Genomic DNA, 22013 nt, shown 5'->3' with positions numbered 1-22013 from the left:
TTGTTTTGTTTGTTTGTTTGTTTGTTTTTTTCCTTTTTTTGGACTCATCTTGGATGTTGTTTCTTGTAATTCACTTAAATTTGCACCAGGATATTTTAAAAATTTAGTGGCTCCAATCAAAGTTCTCTGAATTTTGTGACTTCTTTCTGAGGTGGTAATACTGCAATGTTAATGTTGTGTTTACAGCTTGTTCTGCTGCCCCCAAGAGGCCAAAGTATATACATTAAAAAAAAATGCAGCTTTAAGATAAGTGGTTTTCCATGGCAATGTTTTCACGTGTAGCATTAACAGTTGGTCTTTTTTTTTTGCACACAATACACTTGCAGCAATTGTATAAAATACAAATTTATTTTTCAGGATTCATTTACATTCAGTCATCATTTACAAACTTTTTCAATGACACATCCAAAACTTTTCTCAGTGGAGCTGCAGAGAAGCAGAGAGGAGTGATATTTGTTCAGTCACAGGCTTTCTAACATCTCTACTCTCTGCATCGTGGCCTCCTTTAACACAACACAAAACAACACATAATGTTGTGTTTTTCAGATATTTGTTTAGTTGGAACATTTATAATTATATGAAATCTGGCTGCTTGTTGTCCCCTCGCTGTTCACAAGATTGTGTTGAGTAATACCTCAACATTCAGGCTGCTTTAGCATTGCAGCACAGACAAATAACATTATTATTCTAACCTAATACTAAATGTGAAATCTAAATATTGAGCTCATATAATGTTTTTTTACATTAAGTACATGTTCACATAGTGAACTCATTGGAGAGAAGCAGCAGCATGACAGGTGCATCGCAAAAATCTATTTACATGAACCAAATTAGTGATGATGATGATTAGGAGGAGGAGGAATGACCTGCACTGTCACAAGTTTTGGTCAAATCTCAAGTAGAATGCTGAGTGCAAACCCCCTCACAACACAACCCGACAGTCACGAAGACGTTTAATTTAAACAGGAAATAGCGAATATGAATGTAACTGGGCCTGGTATTAATAAAGCATCACCAGGAGCATCTGAGGGCAGAGAAACTATTCAAATTGTTGAGAAGTTTTGAGCTATTGCTCCAACTTTCAAAATGCTCCAGTTAAATGGGAAAAACTGTGATTTTGGAAACATAACTTGACAGAACAATTTAATCTTGCAAATCTTAAAAATCACAAACATTTACCTTCTCCTTTCTTTGATTTTATTTTTACAGTATTTTCAATGAAATCCTTGTGCGTAAGATCAAACTAAAGATCCTGCTTTTAGCGTCTTATAAATCTTTGGAGCGTCTGGGTAATTACACTTCTGCTGTTTCTGAATCTGAAATCTGAGTTAGCGTTTCTATTACATTTCACAATAATGGACCAGAAATTTTAGACCAATCACATCAATGTTTGTAAAAAAAAACAAACAATTCTGGATATTTTTTTAAAGTTAAACAACATAAACATTAAACTGCTGCAGCTGCTGAATACAGTTTGACAAATAAAACCAGTCTTGTGCAATAACATGTATAAAATGATATGGCTCATCTTCAGGGCCAGAGCTTTTTCTCACTGCACTAACCCCAATCATTAAAAAGTGCCTCACTAAGTCCATCCAGTAATAACAAATCCACAGTGCATGGTATGCAAGTAACAGTCCAGTTTGTGCCCCCGGCAGTCTGCAGATGCAAAGACACTGCAGTGAGGAAACAGTCACGACAGGAAGCCTTTCATAAAAATTGCCAGTAGCCTCTTGTTGGGGACAGTGGACAAAGGTGAGTCTCCGTGGGTTTGTAGGTGGCACCGCGTCAGACATCAGACCACTGGTGGAGGTACTGGCCTCAGAGCCTACAGTAAAAAAAAAATCATCACAAAATAATATAGAGAGGTGACAACACCTAAAGAAAAGGTTTGTGTGCTCTCACAAGCTCATATTATATTTTTTGTGGCAAACTTAAGTGAAAAAGTTTTATATTACAGGTTTGTGTCTGAATAATTTAGGTTCTCGTGTTGCGACATGAGAAATACAAAATATATGATCTTGTCTGTGTTCTTCTTCTGTGGTTTTGATCAAAACCACAGAAGAACGCATGGAGACCCATGGAGAGAGATGAGCATCTCCACACCTACCACCATTACATTTTTTGTAGAAACACACTAAAATCAACATTTTCAGGTGTCCTTGTTAGTGCCAGTTTGATCGGCATTATCTAAGGCTGGGAGAGTTTGACTAATCATAATGGTCGTGGTGTTTGACACAGTATCAGAGGCCTATTAAGTGTGTGAAATCAGAATTACCTTACGTGCAGCTATGTAGTTCTGGCTCGGGGGTTTAGGTCTGTTCCCTGCTGGAGGTGGTGGTGGTGGAGGTCCTTTGGGCTTTGGCTTTCCAACCTAAAATTTCCAGTATTGTTATGTCAAGTGGTGAATTGTTATTTGCTGTATCCCAACTCAACGCAGTACATTCCCACAAATTACCTGTGCCACTGGCCTGGGGTGACCAGGAACTGGCCTGTTGTCCGGCTGCTTCCTCTGGATGTGTGCACTGTTAGAGAAAAAAAGATTTAAGCTGCTGGAGTGTACAGTAATATAGCCACACCAAGACCTGCAATTGGGTGACCATTACTTACGTTGGCAGTGTGGGACTTTGTCGTTTCCCCCGCATGTACCCTACCGCACCGACAATGATCCCTACAACCACTAGTATAGCTGTCAGTGAGATGGCAACAATAGCTCCTGCAGAGATGGAACAAAGATCAGTTTTGTTTGGATGCAGTGCAACGTCAGTGACTCAAATTCAATATTCAACATAAGTCAGGGCACAAAATATAAAAAAAAAAATTGTAGGTACCAGTAGAAAGAGAAGTGAAAGCTTCATCCTCTGAACTGCAGTAAGGAGGCACCCACCCAGGCTCACACTGACACTCGCTTCTGTGATTGCACACCTGAAGAAAACAAAGGGGATCACGTGATCATTAGAGGTTTTATTTACTGACACCATGCTGCTGCCAACTAAACTAAACTAAACTAAACTAAACTAAACTAAACTAAACTAAACTAAACTAAACTAAACTAAACTAAACTAAACTAAACTAAACTAAACTAAACTAAACACTGAGCAGTGTTGGTGTGTACTTACAGCATGGCCTTGGCATTTTGCAGAACAGTTTGTGTTTCTGTATGCTGTCTGCAGATCCACACACTGATTCTGGCTGCACACCTTGGAAAACACAAGACATTAATAGACACTTGTTACAGTGATACACTGTGGATTTTGAGTTGATTTCTTGGTTGATGATGCAATGATCCTTCCCACAAACACAGCTTATTACCTTTCCAACCCCACATTTAGTTCCAGCGTCCACCTGGCCGTAGTCTTTAGAGTAGTCTGCAAAGAAGGCAGCCTTGCATTCACCGACCCTCACCATGCGTCCGTAGTTTGGGTTTTCATTACCGTTGTGGCAGAAGAGCTTCCCACATAAGATGTCTCTGCAAAGAAAACGAGAGGCTCAGGGGATGTGTTCAGATTCACTGAAGAGCCAATATTCAAACTTATTCTGCAAAAAAGTGAACATTTATTCTAATGCAGACACACGAATATAAGTTAGGGCCATTACAGAGTAACTGTCAAACTCTTATGTTTGTCTGCAACTCACACTTGCTGGCAGGGGATGTGCTGGTCGTTTGACGGGCGTGAGCAGAAGGCGTAGTAGGTTCCTCTGGTGTTGTAGCCATAACAGTATTGATGGGCCTCCACAGCACCTGATGACAAGGTGGGATTTTAGAGGGCGTTATAACCTATTTAAATATCATAGCAGTGAAAAATTCATGTAAGAAACAGGACACTCACCTGATCCATACAGCCTGACACACTGGTTTGCTCTCTCTGGACACTGGCCGTTGTAGCAGTAGCCCAGGTCTCCATTACATGGGAGGCCATTCACAGCAAACACATCCTCAGGACAGGTGGCGCTCTTCCCGTCGCAGTACTCTGCCAGATCACAATCATCCTGCTTACTGCGGCACTCCCTGGTGCGAGGGGAGATCTGTGTGGAGGTGGGAGTCGCAGTCGATCAGGTGACATCATATCATGCAAGTGTCTAATACTTTACTGCACTCAAGCTGCCTCAGTGCCACATTCATGACTGTGCCTTGCTTTGCCATAGTTGGGGCAGCTGTGGCTCAGGAGGTAGAGTGGATCGTCCTCCAGGCTGCATGTCAAAGTGTCTCTGGCTGATGGCTAACCCATCAGTGTATGAGTGTGTGTATGGGTGTGTTGAGTTAATGGGTGAATGTAGCAACTACTGTAAAGTGATTTGAGTGGTCTTTAAGACCAGAAAAGCACAATGTAAGTGCAAGTCCATTTACCATTTGTGGTGGTGGTGGGCAAATGTGGCAAATGCACCTCTTTATTTTACATGGTTAACCAAGCTTTCAAGGCCATGTGATTACATAATATCACATATGTCTGTTGGAAAAAAAAAACTTTTGAAATTAAACTTACTCGAGTTTTAGCTTTAGACCTTGTTTGCATTTACCGGTAACTAACAGAGAACAGTTTTTTGGCCACGTTGGGCCAGTGGAAAAAGGATGTGAACAAAACACTGACATCACCTTTTGAGTTGCTATTTGGTGAACTTGGTAGCAAACATTTGTATATTTATACATCCAGCAGACACAGGGCAGCATTAGTTAGGGTAAAGGACTGATACAATTTTACTAGAAAATGGATGAATTTAGTATAAAGATTCTCAAATTACATAAATTCTCGAACATATAAAAATATAGAAGGAATACTCATTTCAGCTCTTTGAAAAAGTCAGAGAGTTTATGTTGTCACAGTGAAACAACCCTCAGCCAGGCCCCCAGCACAGGGCCCCTGGATCCACCATCCAACCTTTTTTTTTCTAACTTTATTATTTATTATTTAACACCACACCGACTCAGAAAGCAGTCAGCCAATCAGGTAACAGATGACACCATGCAGCACAAAGTGCCCAGTTTTCGTACATTAAACCATAAATATATCTTCCTGTGGATCAAAACTCCACCAGAAAAATGTCAAACATGGGACCTTTACTTTCTGGACAGAAGATGAAGAAGTGTACCTCTTCACAGTAAAGTCCGCTTTCAGTGTATGTGCACTGCTGGCTTTTAATTTTCACATCACACTTGTTGCTTCCTGAACCATTAAAAATGTAATATGACAGCATGTATTAACATTTTTTCTGAAGCAAGGTAAAATATTTGTAATATGTAAAATGCCCACCAGAGGGCTGTGGCAGATCAAAAACCACACTGTGAAATCAAAGGAAATAAAAGCCATTGCATTTATTAATTATATTTACTCACCTGACAGTTCTCACAGCACTCGCCTTCAGCACACTGTGATCCTTCCGTCAAGGTGCAGGTGGTGGCATTGCAACATGGGTTGGTGCACTCCTATAAGGACAACATAGAAGGAGGGTGTTATTAATTCAATTAATCCTGCCATGCTATGTAATGATCGTTCCTTCTGTAATGTTCCTGTATTTTTAGCTTGACATAGTCCTGTGTGTTTGTGTACCCATGTCATCCATAACCTAGATAAAAAAAAGTACAGTTTCGGCGTCTGCTGAAAAGCAGCAGAAGATAAAAACATGTCCGAACAGATTCACATTGCAACACGATTCCCACTGGAATGTACTTCTCAATGAAAATGACAACTTTGCTATTATGCTGAATTGATGTTAAGGTGTAAATTTATAAAATGTAGATGTTCATTGTAAACATTGAAATCAAATCAGTTCGACTTTTCTGTGGCTACATTTGTCTATCTCATCATTTCACAATACTACAACTTTCTGAAAAATAGCAAAATGTATGTAATAAATAACCATAAAGGTAATGTCAAAAATTGTAATAATAACTAATGAATAATAACAGTGAATAGTAGTTTAAGAACAGTATGGTATAAAAACACTGTACAAAGTGAGCAGTTAGTGCCTATAAACTGAATGAGATCAAAGTTCTTTCTGAGCCTGGATCTATGGGCTCCTGTCATGTTGTGTAATTTTATGGGCTTTTGGACACCAGTGAGTAATGTACTGACCGAAAATCACAATTAAAGACTTTGCATCAGTTCATGTTACTTCACATTAATGTATCTGCCTTCAGTCACTTTTAGAAGAAGACTGGCTCTAATTTTCTTTTCTTAAATGTGTTTGTGCATGTCAGGCAGCTTCACTCCCATAGAAGAGTCAGGATCAGACAAACATAATGAGGTGTTGAGTCCCACCTCAGAAAACAGTGGCCTTGAGGCAGATACTTCACCATCAGTGTGATGCTTGAATGTGTGTGTGTGTGTGTTTCCTTTACCTTCACAGTGCCACAGTCACATTGCTCTCCTTTCTCCAGGAAGCCGTTCCCGCAGACTGAAGGAGCCACCACACTCCTGTAGTCTGGTTTGTCCAGCAGACAGCTGGGGTTGCGGTTTGTCAGGTATTTTTCATAGTTGTTGCTGCTGCAGCTGCTGAAGGTCCGAGGAATGTTCCAGCTGAGGAGGAACAACACAGTGTCCTCATTGAACTTCCCTTTTTTCTTTTCTTTTTTTTTTTTTTTTTACACTTTTCAGTGTTTTACCTTAAGTTTTGTTATCCAGATTGTGTGGTACAGTCTGTCAATCAAATGGTAGTCATGTTGTATTGAAGAAGACATGAAACTAGCGACTGAGACCATAAACTCATTAGGAAAATGTTTACTGAGGTAATAAATCAAGTCTGCAGTATGGCCATTTTTCCATAAACTTCAATACAATCTGACTTCTTTTTGCAACCAGTGGAGTCGCTCCCAGATGGTCATTAGATAGAATTCAGCACTGGCTTGTAGTATGTTACACAGCTAACGGAGCCTCATGCGAAGATGAAGAGCGGGCTACAGAGGTCTCAGAGGTTCACATCTAAAAGTGAATCAATGTGTGATCTACCTTTAGATTGAGAATCTTTAAGGATTCTTCTTACCTGAGGGCTGCAGCCATGATGCAGCTATCCCCAGCACAAGCACAGGCACTGGAGTCATCATGGTCCATGCCCAGGTTGTGGCCCATCTCATGAGCCAGTGTAGCTCCCACTGCTATGGCGCGGTCATTGTGATCCTGAGAGGTAACGGACCATCAGTCACATAAGTGTAACCCCTTGAATATAATTGCCTTTATCAGCATTTTTTAAAGCAAGCATACACCAAGGTTAGCCAGCTAACATATGATAAAAATATGCTTCCTCAATCGACTTTGTTTTGCGATTCTTTTGACCACGGTAACATTCAGGCTTTTTGGATTTACTGACAGATTTCCTTTATTCCCATGGGAGAGTTTAGATGTGTGCTGCACTACAGTGGAAGCAGCACACTTTCAAAATAATACATTACAAAGGGTTAGAATAATGACAACAACTGATAATAATGGGGAACCTGGAAAAATTATATAGTTAGTTATTATATAGTTATTGGCTGTCTCTCTCCATTACTCATAGAAAACAAGACCACAACCATGCTAGCAGCTCTGTGAAGCTGTCCTTATGCACAGTCGTGGTTTGAGTTGAACTGTAACAATGACAAAGCTAACATACAGTAGTTTCTTTTTTGCAGATATTTGGTGATTAATCAAACCAATGAAAAATGTATTTTATTTGGACCTGATGATGGTGCTAGATAAGTTACAATTCATCCTCTGGGGAACATAAATGTCTCTACCAAATATCCGGTCAATCCGTTCAATAGTTTTAGAGACATTTCACTAAAAACCACAAACGTCAACTTCATGGTGAAGCAAGAGCAAAAGTTAGTGGGATACATCATCAGGGAACCATGAATGTCTGATCAATGCTATCCCTACATGCCGCGTGGTACTAGCATGGGGAAAATTCCTTGGTTGCTAACACGGCACCCAAATAACAGAACGGACCAAGTCTTCCTGTCTACGTGGAACACCTCACCTGTACTACCCCAACAGAGTTATCAGTGCAAAGAGTCCCAATGAAAGCCAGTCCCACAGTTGCTCCTTCAAAGTCAATAGCACTGAAAGACAAGGAGAGACAAGATGAGAAACTCTCTGAATATTAGAAACCATCTCTATGCTGTGCATCCATCCATCTAGTTCTCTATTTCTACTCTGCCTCTAAAAAAACTGATGCCAGCCCTCCTGGTATAGTGAGGGCTGGCATCAGCAGTTCTGTGGTTTTTATTTGGCTACTTATTTTGTTCATTTTGGGAATTCAGCTGTACCATTTTCACAAAGGCATAATTTGGTCACGAAATGACCGACCTAAACTGGCACTGGCACATTTTACAACTTCTGCTCCACAATGTTTGATGTGGGGAGGAGAGTTTCGTGTGGCCTCAACAGGTTTTGAACAATTTAGGGTGGCAGATCTGAGGAGGCAAAAGTAACTGTAAATTGTTTGTTTGTTTAGCTTGTTAAAACATCTGTACCTCCCTGAAATCTGAATAAGAAATATTAATGCATGGTTTGTGACATCAAACTAAATGTGGAAACCAGCAATATTTCAGTATGCACATTCATGCAAGTTACACAAGCATGATGTGGAAATCGAAAACCTCCAGCATATTAAGACTGATGCTTCAGGTGTTGCATCACTTGTGTGTCATGTGTAATCGTTAGCTCAAGTTAACTCAAACTTTTAGACATAAGGTATCGTTAACTGACCAAGGCATTAGTTCAGTGGTTTTGGGATCCATACATTAGACTTAGTTTTTTATGTCTATGCAATGGCGACAACAGAGACATTAAGTTTTTGGGTTATCCATCCGTCTATCTGTCCCATCCTCATAAACATGATATCTGATAAATGCCTTGAGAGAATCCCTTCACATTTAGTACAAATGTTCACTTGGACTCAATGATGAACTGATTAGATTTTGGTTATCAAAGGTCAAAAGTCAAAGGTCACTGTGACCTTACAAAAAATGTTTTTAGCCTCTTGAATGTGATATCTCAACCCCACCTGGAGGGAATTTCTTTAGGTTTGGCACAAAGATTCACTTGGACTAACAGATGAAGTGATTAGAATTTGGTAATCAAAGTTCAAAGGTCACTGTTACCTCACAAAAGACATTTTTGGCTATAACTCATGAATCCACAGACTATGACACAATTTAACACAAATGTCTAATAGTATAAAATGAATAATATATAATATCTAAAGGTCAAAGGTCAACTTCACTGGGACATCATAATGTTCTGCAAAAGTGCTTCTGGCCTTCATTCAATGCTGTAACTCAGGAGGGGAGATTGTGAGATTGTGACCATGCTTCCTGCAACTTTCTCTGGTTGGCAGAGGCACACAACTGCAAGCCGGTAATTCTAGTTTTTGTTTTTTCTTACTTCCCTCTCACCACCTCATGTAGTTGTGTTTAGTGAAGACTAGGTTAAGGGTGGCGGCCCAAGTGTGTTATTAATGTGACTGGTATGATTAGTGAAGCCAGCAAGTCCATTACATTTGTTTTGTTTAATGCTCTCATAGTTAGCCAGGGTGGATTGGGTGTGTTAAAAGGGAGGTAGATTTTGTTGAGTTTGTTTTGTTTTTTCCCATTGCTCCTTGCCCACTGAACTCCATTGTATATGGACTATTGGGCAGAGAGCTTGTATGTTTAAGTCGTTTCACTAATTAATAAACAGCTTTGCTTGCCAGACCACATTGTCAGTTGTTGCTACAGTTATCATTGCAGAGTTGTTACACTAAACATAAGAGGCATTTCCTCTCATTTGAGACTACTTGGTTCTACTTTGAGAGGCTATTCAGACCTGATGAGATGTGCATTGTCATGTTTTTTCTTCTTGACCAGCTCAGTGTTCCTCCACTTCTGGAAAGCGTCCAGGTTGGCCCCGGCTGGGGGGGTCACAGAGATCAAGTCACCATTGGACCAGATCTCTAGCCCCACCAGAGCAATGAAGGTCCTCAGGGGCTTATAGGCCTACAGACAACACCAGGAGGGGATCACCAGAAAGACACCATAAGAACAACTGAACAGTCCATTTTGTACAGAAAAGAGATCAAAATCTCTGGAAAGCTTTAGGACTACTGCTACAAATAAATTACAAGAGCTGGAAATAAGGCCAACTGACATTCATTATGTGTCATCTTTTGCCCATAAATAGCAAAAGCAGCGACTCACCATGTTGACAAAGTTGACAATTTCAAACATCCTCTTTCTCAGCTCTGTCCGATCTCGCTTCATCTTCTCATACTAAAACACGATGTCATCATGTTAGCAGGGTCACATCCTGTTTCTCAGCAGTTCACAAATTACCCACATGATATATGATCATATATCATAAATGACATTTTCAAAATAGCAGACCAAAGTAGCCAGAAAGTTATTCTTATTCCTGTTATTTTAACTTTCCATTATATCAATGTATTTTATTTTAAACCACCATGTATACACTACATCTTACCTCGCGGTTATCAGCAACAAGGTAGAGCTCAATATATTTCTGTTGGTAGATAATAGACCTACCCTGAAGGGCAAAAGAAGAAAGACATGTTTTAGTCAATGTTGTCTTTAAGATTATTTGCCAATTTGTCTGCATGGACCACATATAGATTGATTGATGTGTTAGTGCTGCACAACCTCAGCTCAGACAGCCTGACAACCTAAGGCAGTACAGGGTGTTGTGACAGTAATGTTTTTACCGCTGATCTGGATCGGCTGCGGCTTGTTGGTGGTTCAAGGTCGTCACTCCAGCTGGTGTTGGTGACACCACAAACTGCAGGTGTGAAGTTCTTCTCATCGAAAGTCGTCACTGCATGATCCCCCTCGTCGTCACCGGACAGGGGCTCAATCAGGTATCTCTGGGCAGATGTTCTGAAGTAACCCCTAAACCAAGATCAAGATCAAGTTCTCAAGTCACAACTTGAGAAACTGGTTAAAAATCTCTTTTACCATTTCACAGATGTTGCTGGTTAGTTATCTTTTAGAGAACCTGATTCCTCTGTGATTTAAGTCTATGCTAAAGAGAAGGACTAACTAGATAACTTGACATATCTCAGTATGATTTGGTGGTATTTTAAAGTGACTATAATCAATATTTTGTATTTTAACAATGGATAGGGACAATGTAGTTCTCTCAGCTCTTGAGTGTTTAGCTTTTTAGTGTCTGTCAGTTCTTTGTTTTGGTTTTGTCATTTAGCTATATTGGAGCCATACCGTAGCTGTATTGGTTTTGTAGGTTACACTTCCCCGTCCAGAGCCAAATGGGAGACAAAAATTATGTGAATTAACTGCTGATAACCTGTTGGCATTTAGCAGCTTAAGACAGGTATTTCCATCATGAGTTGGTGGAGAGCAAAACAGAGCTAAAAAAAGAGTGAATATTGGACTTGTATTGGATGGAAACACGAGTCAGCGACTGCTAAATATGTAAATAGAGGCCAAAAAATCAGTTAATGCAGGTTTAAATTCATGAACTTTATGCTCCACATTGTTAACTTAACACAAACCAACAACCTGGTTCTTTGGCTTCTTCCCTTGAGGTTTAATCCAACCAATAAAGTTATATTGAGGATATCGCCATTAATTCTGTTTGATATGTGAATAGGTGTTATTATGGAAAACTTGGTAATGATATGGGAGTGGTTTTTGAGTTTTTGATGACACTTAAAAGTAAAGTTAGAGGTGGTTTAAAGGCTCACCTGAGTCCATTACAAGTGCTGATGCTCGCAGATGAATGGCTGTCATTGACAATCCTCCCGTGATAGTAGCAGTGGTCCTAGTAAAGACATGATGATAATGACTGGGTTTTACACATAAGGAAATCCAAACTATCCTTTTAATCTGTTTTTTTGTAACAGTCAAGGAAATGCTTACTGATTTTTGGTCTTAGAAGCATTTTAAAACAATTGAAACACATGGCTTGGAAAAAATTGTCACATTACTGTATCTGAATGTGGATGTGAAAGTCGCCTACAAACGAAACACTTACTATGTCATTTGGAGTTGTGGTGACTTCAGTACCATCTTCTTGGTAGTAAGTTTCTGTGTAGTCTTTGGTGAGTAATTCACTGATAATGAAGTATCATATTAAAATTAAAAGGACATCATGCCATGCTGTGCCACATTAATGTTTTTATTCTAATACATTTATGATCTTTCCTACAGAGATGATGAGCTTACTTTTTTAGACCTGAGAAAAAACTGATGCTGAGGCTTTAAAAATTGCTATCAAAAGGAATATAACATGACTTTCAATGTGTTCAGTGGAAAACCACAAATTTTGTAAAGAAGCGAAAAAAAGAAGTAAAACCAGGAAGCTGCACTGAAGCAGAACACTGACTTGAGTTCTCAATATGTTCTCTGTCTCAGGCATCAACATTTAGAACCAGCAACAATATATGACAACATCTACTGTTTATGCTCAACAAGTGATCAATATTATAGAAATTGTTTAATGCTGGATTACATATTTGTCTTTTCCTATTTTCTTTGACCTGCATGCCTTTAAGGAAATAAAAACTTACTCATTTTTTTCTAGTTCCATTTGAATGTGCTTTCCTCCCACCGTCATTGCATACTTAATAGTTTCAGGTCTGAGGTACTGTGGAACATAAAGATGTGAAATTGTGTTTTCATTAACTTTTAAGTTTCCCCAAAACAAAATCACAACCATAGCTAGTGATTGTATTTACAGGAGCAACACAAAAGTATCTCTGTGATACTCACAGTAAAATCTGAAAAACAGAAAAATGTACCTCTGCGTGTCGTTTTCTGACTGTGTGAAGTCTGACGGGTCGAACAACCTCATAGTCCTTCTCCTTCTCAAACTCATTTCCATGGCTTTCTGTGGAGATAAAACACATATTATGTTGAAGTCTTTGTGCTAACAAGACTAAACATGTCCCACACTTTTCCAAGCCCTCCAAATTTAATAAAATGTTACATAGTTTGGCACTGCCTTTTAAGTTTGGGTGGAAAGTTTTTTTGAACATTTGCAGACATAGTTAAAAGATGAACTGTGTGTTTAGAGGTTAGAGAAAGATTACCATGATAAAAAGAAACCAACACTTAAGTACACTGATTGATGTAGGAACCAAGAAACCTAATTAAACAGTTATGTTGACCCAACCGTCTTCCAGTCATGACCAGGAATCCATAACAATAGGTCATACTATTGTAGGCATTTCATCTTAACAGCAAATTGACAGTCTGTGTACTGGACACACACTGATATCTACCTTCTCATTTGACTCTGGGGGTAAAAGTGAAAGTGCATTGTCTATTTGGTTACCAACAGATATTTATCTCTGTGTCTGTCACAAGAATAGTTTGACATTTGAGAAATGAGAAATGCTGCAAAACAATGAATCTGTCTCATATGTCGTACCTGCAAGTATTTCAGGAAACACACAAGCAAATGTGTCCCAACAACACCTTTGTATGTTTGCTTACATTCATACAGCACAATTCCAGCTTATCATTGGAAGATTGATATCATCTTCATTTTTACAAGAGAGCTGGAAACAGGGGAAAACAGCCAGCTTGGCTCTGTGCAAAGGTAACAAAATCTAACAGCCAATACCTCTAAAGTTCACTAATGAACCTCTTATGGCTTGTTTGTTGGTACCTTTTCATATCTTATTTGGAATTTGTTAAAAATAAATAAAAAAAAGGGGAAAAACGACACACTCAGACATGAGATGGGAAACAAACAACAAAATGTCAAACTTTTCCTTTAACATTTCAAATTTGAGAAAATGTAAAAAACCAAGGTATGTTATTTACAAAGTGACCTAGAGTTTCTTTCTGTCAGGCCTGACACCTCCTGTGACCCCGTGAGACAACTTTAGCTGCAGGTGAGTAAAATGTTAGTAGCTTTACAGACTGGATGCTTCAGAAGAAGTTAGCTGTAGGGAAATGTATTTATGTCAGGCTTCACAGCAGATTAAAGATCAGATCACAGCTGAGTAGTACGAAATAGTTGCCGAACTGCCTTCATACCCTTTGGTGCTTCTGGCTGGGCTCAAAAGTTTGGAGTATTCATCTGTAAGGTAATTATGGGATTTTCTATTGTCCCATGTTTAACATGGACAACCCATGATACATTAATATGAAGTGTATACAGCATCAACTAAGTTATACCTGAGGCTCTGTCATGAAACTAGTTATCATTGAAGGGATCTCTTTATAATGTTACCAGGAGGACTACAAAGAATTTTGTGAGCAGGAAAAAGTAAATGTCAGGTTAAACATACTGTGTTTTGGTGGTATGATGAGACAGGGCTGTAATCAAAGTCCTATTTTTTAATCCTTTTTATACTTTCAGGTTAATTTTATGCCTGAATTCTCTCTGATCATTGTTTTGTTTTAGTTTTTTTTAACTATCATGCCACCACAGGCCAGAGCAGTTTTCCTCTCAGGCATAGATACAGGCTGCCAAATCTCGTTGGGTGTTTTAGCAGCCTGAGAGGATTACTGTACCTGCAGGCACTGTTCAGGGGGTGACAAGGTCCCTCCCCTGAATGTTTTTCATTTTTAATTAAAGTCAATATTCTCGAAGTACATTGGAATGGAACATAAATCAAAGATTAGATAGTAAGGCACAGAGCTCTTTCTAGTAAAGATGGAACTACACCATCATGATTTTAAATAGTTAGTGCATCAACAATACAGCAACTAATAATGTGGAAAAACTAGTAATTACATTTTTTTTTGATTAGTTTGGAAAAAAGAAACACTGTTTGTTAGATTTTTTTTTTACCTGAAAACGTGGAAGAAGAGAAAATAGATTGATTTAAGAGAATGTATTATCTTATATTTTAGTGGATATAAACCTACTTCTTTTTTCTGATCTTTATAGATTTCATCAGTTCCTGATTTTGACATCATTTTATACTGTCTGATACATCGACATCAGTGTCACAATATCAGTTTCTGCAGTTTCAACTGTGCTGTTTTTTTCCAGATTTGTTATTTGACATCTTATCACCGGATGATGTCTCACCAAGGTAAAGAAACTCCTTGACCAAAACTGAATTTCCCAGCAAATGAAATCAGCTCGAAAGGAGATGACTAAGTCTCTCTGAGTCATGGTTACCTGACAGCCAGGCAAACAGTAGCGCCTGAGAAGGGGGTGGCTTTGTCGTGAACCAAAGTCCAACTTTGGTTGTAACTAAACACAACATCAGAGATGTGTTTAAAGTAATTCTACCCTTTGCTTGGCTCAGGCAGTATTATGGTAGAGTGTGGTAACAACAATTAGGCATCATTGCTCAGCAGAATGTTACACTGGGAGGATAAAGGCACACAGTAACTGCGGTTGAGCATTTCCTAACTAATCATATCTTGCACAATCAAATGCATTAGACCCAAAGCACATTTCTCCTGAAAAAGTTCCATTATCTCTGATGTAGATAAGATAAACTCAGCTAAATGTAGGTAAACCAAATTTTCAGACAAAGACAAACATCATTTATCATCCTAAAACTGATGTGCACAGTGTTTATTTATGTAACATAGTGTCGTATTGCATCTAGTCTAGTGGTTTAGGATACTTTTTACTATATATATATATATATATATATATATATATATATATATATATATATATATATATATATATATATACACACAAGGGTCATATAAGGCAACACAGTTTAAACAATATATATGTGTATATATATATATATATATATATATATATATATATATATATATATATATATATGCAGGAACAGAAACCTACATAACGCCAAAGGCACAAGTTAAAGTGCTTTGAATAAATAGGACAGCATAAACCTGGGCTTTAGTTATTAATTAGCCACCATGCTGAGTGGAGGTAACAGTATCTGGTGACTTACCTGACGGCTTGAGCGAGGCATTTAGGGTAAGGATCCACAATAGAAGAGTTCGCGTCATTGTCCAAGTGTAGACAGTCACTGTAATAGAGCAGATCGGTGCTCTGATCAAGGCTTTATGCCGTCTACCTGGATACTGTGTTGCTGTTCATGCGTGGCCACACCTTCCCTCTGCTCTCCTGGACCTGTCACAGCCACTTCCTCATTGACAACAAATTTACACCACACTCACAACCGGCCTGAGCACGCCCCTGCTTCTCTTGAGGCATGCAGGAAGAATGCTTCTGAGGCTGTTGTGGCCAAAGCTTTACTTGCAGTCTCCCACATTAAGTTTCATGGCACACGATACTGTCTCACGGCCCCTGCAGTAATTTAGACACAGACTTGATGTTGATTTCATGACAGTAGTTTTAATTCTCCTACCTCTTTGTTGGATGAAATTTTTGCCGCTTCTTCTTTTTTTATCATAAAAGCTACAAATCAGCAGTTTGACTGACTGCGGTGGCTGACTGACTCACTGACACTCCTGAAGCCATATGGTAATTTCCACAGACATCACTTGTCACACTGTCGTCACTCCATCATAAAGTTTTGCAATGTTTGCCACAATGTTCAGCTCCATCCACAGCTCTTCCCTGCCCGTCTGTCTCTCTCCCACTGACACATGCTTGGAGTCAGAGCAGAGACAAAGTGTCAGAAGACAATAAGGCCAATGTGCATGAGAGAGGGACAATTCAGGACACGGGGGTCAGAGTGTGTGCTTCAGTAGGTGGAGCATGGTGGAGTTAAAGTAACACAAACTGAGTAAAGTGTCAGTTTCGCTGTCTTATCAGTAATAAAAGACAACAGAGTCATTCAACTCATAATCAGTTCATGCAGCTTTGTTTATTTGTAACAATAATAATACAGTTTGTTATAAAGTGCTTTACACAGACCAGAGAAATGAGAGAAGCAGGTCATACAAGGAAACACAGTTAAAACAAACACTCAATGATTTGGGTGTAGGAGGTGTAAAGTGTTTGCCTATGTAAATGCCACGGACAGCAAGTCAATGATAAGAATAACATTATTAGCAGTGAGAGCAACACCCATAGACTCTCAATTCAAAGGAAAAAGACGTAATCACTGAACACTAAAAGGACTGACAGATGATCTCTGCTTCTCTGCCCAGTGAGCGACCAGCTGCACTTTAAACATACATTTGAACATGTGATATCAGACATAGCTGAAGATTCATTAATGTCCTACAGAAATCTGCTTCATTCAGTTAAATCCTGCTCAGAAACATTTGTTTGTGCAGCTGTGGGATGCTCATTCATTTCATGATGCTCCATTCACACAGGACATGACCCAACTGAACAATCGCCTCACTGTAAGAGTGGCCACCACTCTGCTCCCAGAGCAAAAGTCAGAATCTCTGGCTTTACTGGCTCTGCACTCATGGTGAAAACAGTACATTTCTATAGACTAAGAAAATCTTAAATTATACACCTATCATGAAATGACACTCACATGCACATGTATACATTGAAGGAGGTTTTATCACTCTAATCACTCGTCCTGTCCATACTGGCTGCAAAGAGATCCCATGAAAGTGAGGGGGGACAAAATCTGCAGACTTCTGTGCAAAGATCCATGATAAAGTTTGGCTCAGGATCAAGCAGTGTTTATCTTCTACTTGTTGATACATTTGTAAAACAGACGTGCAGTTGAGGCTGATGGGAATGTCAGATATGCAGGTATTTTGTTGTATTGTATTGGACAAAGTAATTACATTTTGACACGAGGATGGCACCAGATGAAGACAAGAGGATCAGAAAAGTTATTCCAATTCATCATGTGCACGTGGGTGTCTGCACTAAATCTGATAGCAATTCATCTGATAGTTGTTAACACGGACATTTCACTCCAAACTACTAATGTCAACCTCATGGTGGCTCAAGAGCAAAAAGTCAGAGCATCATCAAAGTACAATATGTTGTCAGGGAAGCCACAGCAGTCCATGTTGACATGTTTCAGTCTGCATCAGCCATCTGACTGACAGACCAACATTTCCATCCACAGAACCACGGCATGCTTTGCCTCACAGTATGACAACTGCACATTTCCACTCTTACGTTGGAGCTGTGTTAGGTGTTGTGTTATGTGCAGCCTGTATGAAGAGGAGGAACAAAGAGAGCAATCAGTGACATCCTTTCTGTGTACATTTGGACATGTCAGTAATGTTTGACAGACTTATAAATGTGAGTCTGTCCTTTAACTGCAAAGGTTATCAACCTGTCTGTACTCACAAAGCGGCAGGTGGGACTGAAACATCAGTGCATGAGCTGCTACGGACTATGTTTCTGTAATATCTAGTTTAACAAACCCACCATTCAAGTGCTGTAACGATGGTGTAGCAGTGTATGTTGGCCTAGTGGTACTAGATAAGCTATGATTTAAGTAACATTCAGACATCAGCCTCTGAAAGCAGACGTTACACTACCTATTCCTGCTGAGTTATTGTTAATTATTTGTGTGATGCTTTACACATGTTCTTCACATGATGAAGCCTCTTTACTCATCACCATCATCACTTACTTGTCAAATTTCCCAATGAATTTAATGTTTGAAATATAATTTTCTCTGAGTTCTCCTGAGTGGTGACAACTTGTAGATTAATATATGGAAGAAACACTTGTTTCAGCTCAATGTCACGTCCAGCTGTGGTACTGGAAAAGTGTGAATCCACTTCAAGGTCACAGCCAATCGTTGTAATAACTAAAGTAGAATTGTTAAATTGTATAGCCAATACTGAAAACACTGCTAAAATATCGTAAAGGAAAGACAGGACCTCTTGCTTTTATCTGGTGAAGTGTCTTGATAATACACTTTCTTGACTCTCACATGAGTTATTACGTTTCCTCTTCCTGCCACATGCTCAGATTGGTATTGGAGGGAATTTAAGTTCTTACCACCACGTCATATAGCAAACTGTACAGAGTCATCTCTTGGTTTTGCTGATGACCTACTCTTACTTGTGACTTATCCTATAAAACCATGTGTAACCAGTGTAATGACACATGGTGTGTGTGTCAGATCATCTTGTGATGTGTGAGTTTGTCTGTAGTGACAGAGAGAGAGTCTGTGTTTCTCAGAATCATGATGAAGATAGAAATTATGGCTCTGAATTGACTGTACATAGTTTAGAAAGTTTCACATCTGTGTATATAAGTTCCAACATTTCACACTGCATATCAGGACAAAGCTAAACAAAACAACAAGTTACAAAGTCCAACAAACCCTCTGTAGACCCCTGTGATATAACTGTGGTGAGGCATAGATCAGGGAAAACAAAACAAAACAAAAAAATAAAACCACTTTAAGGATTCCCAGGAGCACTGTGGCTTTAGTTAATTGTCAAATGGAAGAAGTCTGAAACTAACAGGACTCTTCCTAGAGTTGGCTCTCTGGGGGTCTTGGACAGGAGGGGTGACCATAAAACCGACAGTCACTGTAACAGAGCTTCAGGTTTAAATGACTGTGAGAGCACGAGAAAAAAGATTCTCTCGGCTGCGGAGACTGAACTCCAAACAGGTACTGGTTTTCACCTGGCTAATACCCTCCCTGCGCTGAAGCATGGTGGTGGCAGCATCATGCAGCGGGGGACAGGGAAACTGGTCATAACTGAGGGAAGGATGAATGCAGCCACATACAGAAGAAAATTGTAATCAAATGAGACAAACCAGTTTCATCAGTGAAGTGAAAAAAGTGCAGGGTTTGAGTGTTTTCTGTAAAGATAAAGATCAGAGAGGCTTCTCATCTGAATATTTCTGTGATTCACGGTAGTATTTCCTTTCCTGTTTGTTGCATTACCTGATACATCACCTGCTTAACCTCTTCCATTTGTGGGGGAAGGTACTAAGAAATCCACACAGATGAGTTAAAAGTTCATGCATGGACATGTGAGACTACAAGTTATTTAATTAATAGACACCTTCATATGTAGGTGAGTGTATAACCTGTTTTTAGTTTGACTGTGTGTGTGCAGCTGCAGAAATGAAGAGACATGCTTTGTTTTCTACCTCTTCTGTTTAAATTCAGTGAATTTAATTCTCTGAGCGCCCCCCTGTGGTCTATCAGAGGGCTCTCCACTCCTCACAGGAAATGCAATGACTTTTTTCTTTTTTCCAATCTTTATTTGAACATGGTACCTGTCAAATACAGGATAAGATATTCACACACACACACACACACACACACACACACACACACACACACACACACACACACACACACACACACACACACACACAAACAGACAGACAGACAGACACACACACACACACACACACACAAAATCAGTAATATCAACCTTCAAATAGATGTGCCCAAATCCTTGAGCGTGGCATCTGACTGGCATCAAGATTAATATTTATCTGCCTTTTGCACTGTATTAGTGAGAGGTGCAGGCTGGGAATGAGGAAGTGAATTTATGAAGTACATTTAAAATGTTAATCTGTTATCAGTGTTTCACTAGGATCTCTGCTGAGCATTTACATGGTCAAATCTTTTTAAACTTGCTCTATTGTTTTCTGTGACTCTTGGTTCATGATTAAGCCTTTAAAACAAAACTCTGAATGTCACATTTGACTGAGAAGTCTTTTAAATGATTAGATGCTTTAACTAATCAGTGACCTTTATTAACTGTGACCCCTCAGAACTGCAATAACGTCCCTTCTGGTTCCTGTTCCGTTGTTGATGTCATGCTTCACTAGGCTGAAAAAACACAGGATATCTCATTGTTTATTTACCATGATGGTGATAATGAGACGAGAATGAGGATGATTAACTCAAAAGGATAAAGTTGTGCAGTCATTTCACTTTTAAATAATCTAAATATATAATCCAAAGGGGACAATAAATATGAAACAATGACAGGTACCAATGAATTCTTAACATACATTGTGGAACTACTGAAAATCATTAGCCAGTCTCTACATAATCCAGAGGAGGAACATCAATTTGCAGCATTATTAGTGGCTGCTTCTTAATAGGAGAAGGTCTGGCTCTGGGTCCGAGCAGCAAGACACAGGTTTTTAGATTTAATTTCTTCATTTACACAAAAAGAAAGAAAAAGAAAAGTAAAACTGATTATGAACTAAATTAGGCCTAAAAGAGGTCAACAAAACCCAAAACAAAAAACTGGACTGCATCAGAACATAAAACTGACTTACAATGACTTATACCTCACATGGTCAAAGACCAATATGGCAGTAATAATGAAGAATGGACAAAACACTCTAACTACAGATAACCAGTAGCTTGTTTGTAACTTGGTGTTAACTGTGCCAATAAATAAAAAAAGAGAGTTAACTGCAAATTACAAACATGCCCAAGGCTCACATGAAAAATAATTGAAAGAAAACTCCACAATTCAGCATCACACTCCTATAATATTGCTGGCACCAGCAGAGACATTGTCTGACATCACTTGAGGCAGTTTGTCAGATGTCACACAGATCCCTCTGCAGCCACTAAAGACTTCATGCACACAGCATCACTCCCCAACACCTGCAACCAGACTCTGATGTGCAAAATCAGCAGTTCGTCTTTACCACTGCTCAATGTATTAGTCACTTCTTTTACAGGCATTAATATCATTTGTTAGTGATTGTTATTTTATCTTCCTCATTATTGCTTATTCATTCTCAAATATGCTGTATCTGTGTACGTATTTGTGTACTTAACGACAACACACAAAAAAATATGTATTATGTATATGTATGTAAAAAAATGCTAATAAAACTAATTGCAAAATCAAATGTGTTGGTTCTATAATTATGTGAAAATTGTCTGTAAAATAACCATGTACATTTACCCAAGTATTGTATTAAAATACAAGTTTGATGTGCTTGTATTTTTCTTGACTTACTAGAATTTCAATTTACAGTACTTTTTATACTTTCCTGAACCACATTATTCAAACTACATATAGTCCACCTTAATGCAACTATAATTATCATCTAATTATATAAAATACATTATTGTAAAATTGCCCCTTCAGAACACTGTTAGCATATTTTCTTTCTAATGCTTTTCTACTTTTACTTAAGGGAAAGTTTGAATGCAGGAGAGATCTGAGCACTTCTTCCACTGCTGTCTGTAACTGAATATAAATGTAACTGAGTGAAAGTGAGTGGAAA

The 22013-nt window shown here is 38.9% G+C and overlaps 1 protein-coding gene across 1 annotated transcript; it reads right to left on the bottom strand.

Annotated features, from left to right (window-relative positions):
• Positions 1-329: 329 nt before the first annotated feature.
• adam28 (ADAM metallopeptidase domain 28) lies at positions 330-16520 on the bottom strand. The gene is made up of 22 exons (XM_071481956.1): positions 15832-16520; positions 12727-12815; positions 12496-12572; positions 11961-12039; positions 11671-11747; positions 10672-10855; positions 10434-10496; positions 10151-10222; positions 9780-9949; positions 7951-8032; positions 6979-7112; positions 6338-6515; positions 5333-5422; positions 3831-4026; positions 3637-3742; positions 3313-3469; positions 3120-3200; positions 2832-2925; positions 2611-2716; positions 2459-2525; positions 2279-2374; positions 330-1828 (listed from the first exon to the last, which is right to left on the bottom strand). The coding sequence occupies exons 1-22, from the start codon at positions 15887-15889 to the stop codon at positions 1796-1798; spliced, it is 2289 nt and encodes a 762-aa protein (XP_071338057.1). The 5' UTR covers positions 15890-16520; the 3' UTR covers positions 330-1795.
• Between the last annotated feature and the right edge of the window lie 5493 nt (positions 16521-22013).

The sequence above is a fragment of the Trachinotus anak genome, unplaced genomic scaffold, assembly GCF_046630095.1.
Source record: "Trachinotus anak isolate AG129_WGS33_773 ecotype Australia unplaced genomic scaffold, CSIRO_AGI_Tana_v1 ptg000008l, whole genome shotgun sequence".
Taxonomy (NCBI): domain Eukaryota; kingdom Metazoa; phylum Chordata; class Actinopteri; order Carangiformes; family Carangidae; genus Trachinotus; species Trachinotus anak.
This window is presented reverse-complemented; position numbering and strand designations above follow the sequence as displayed.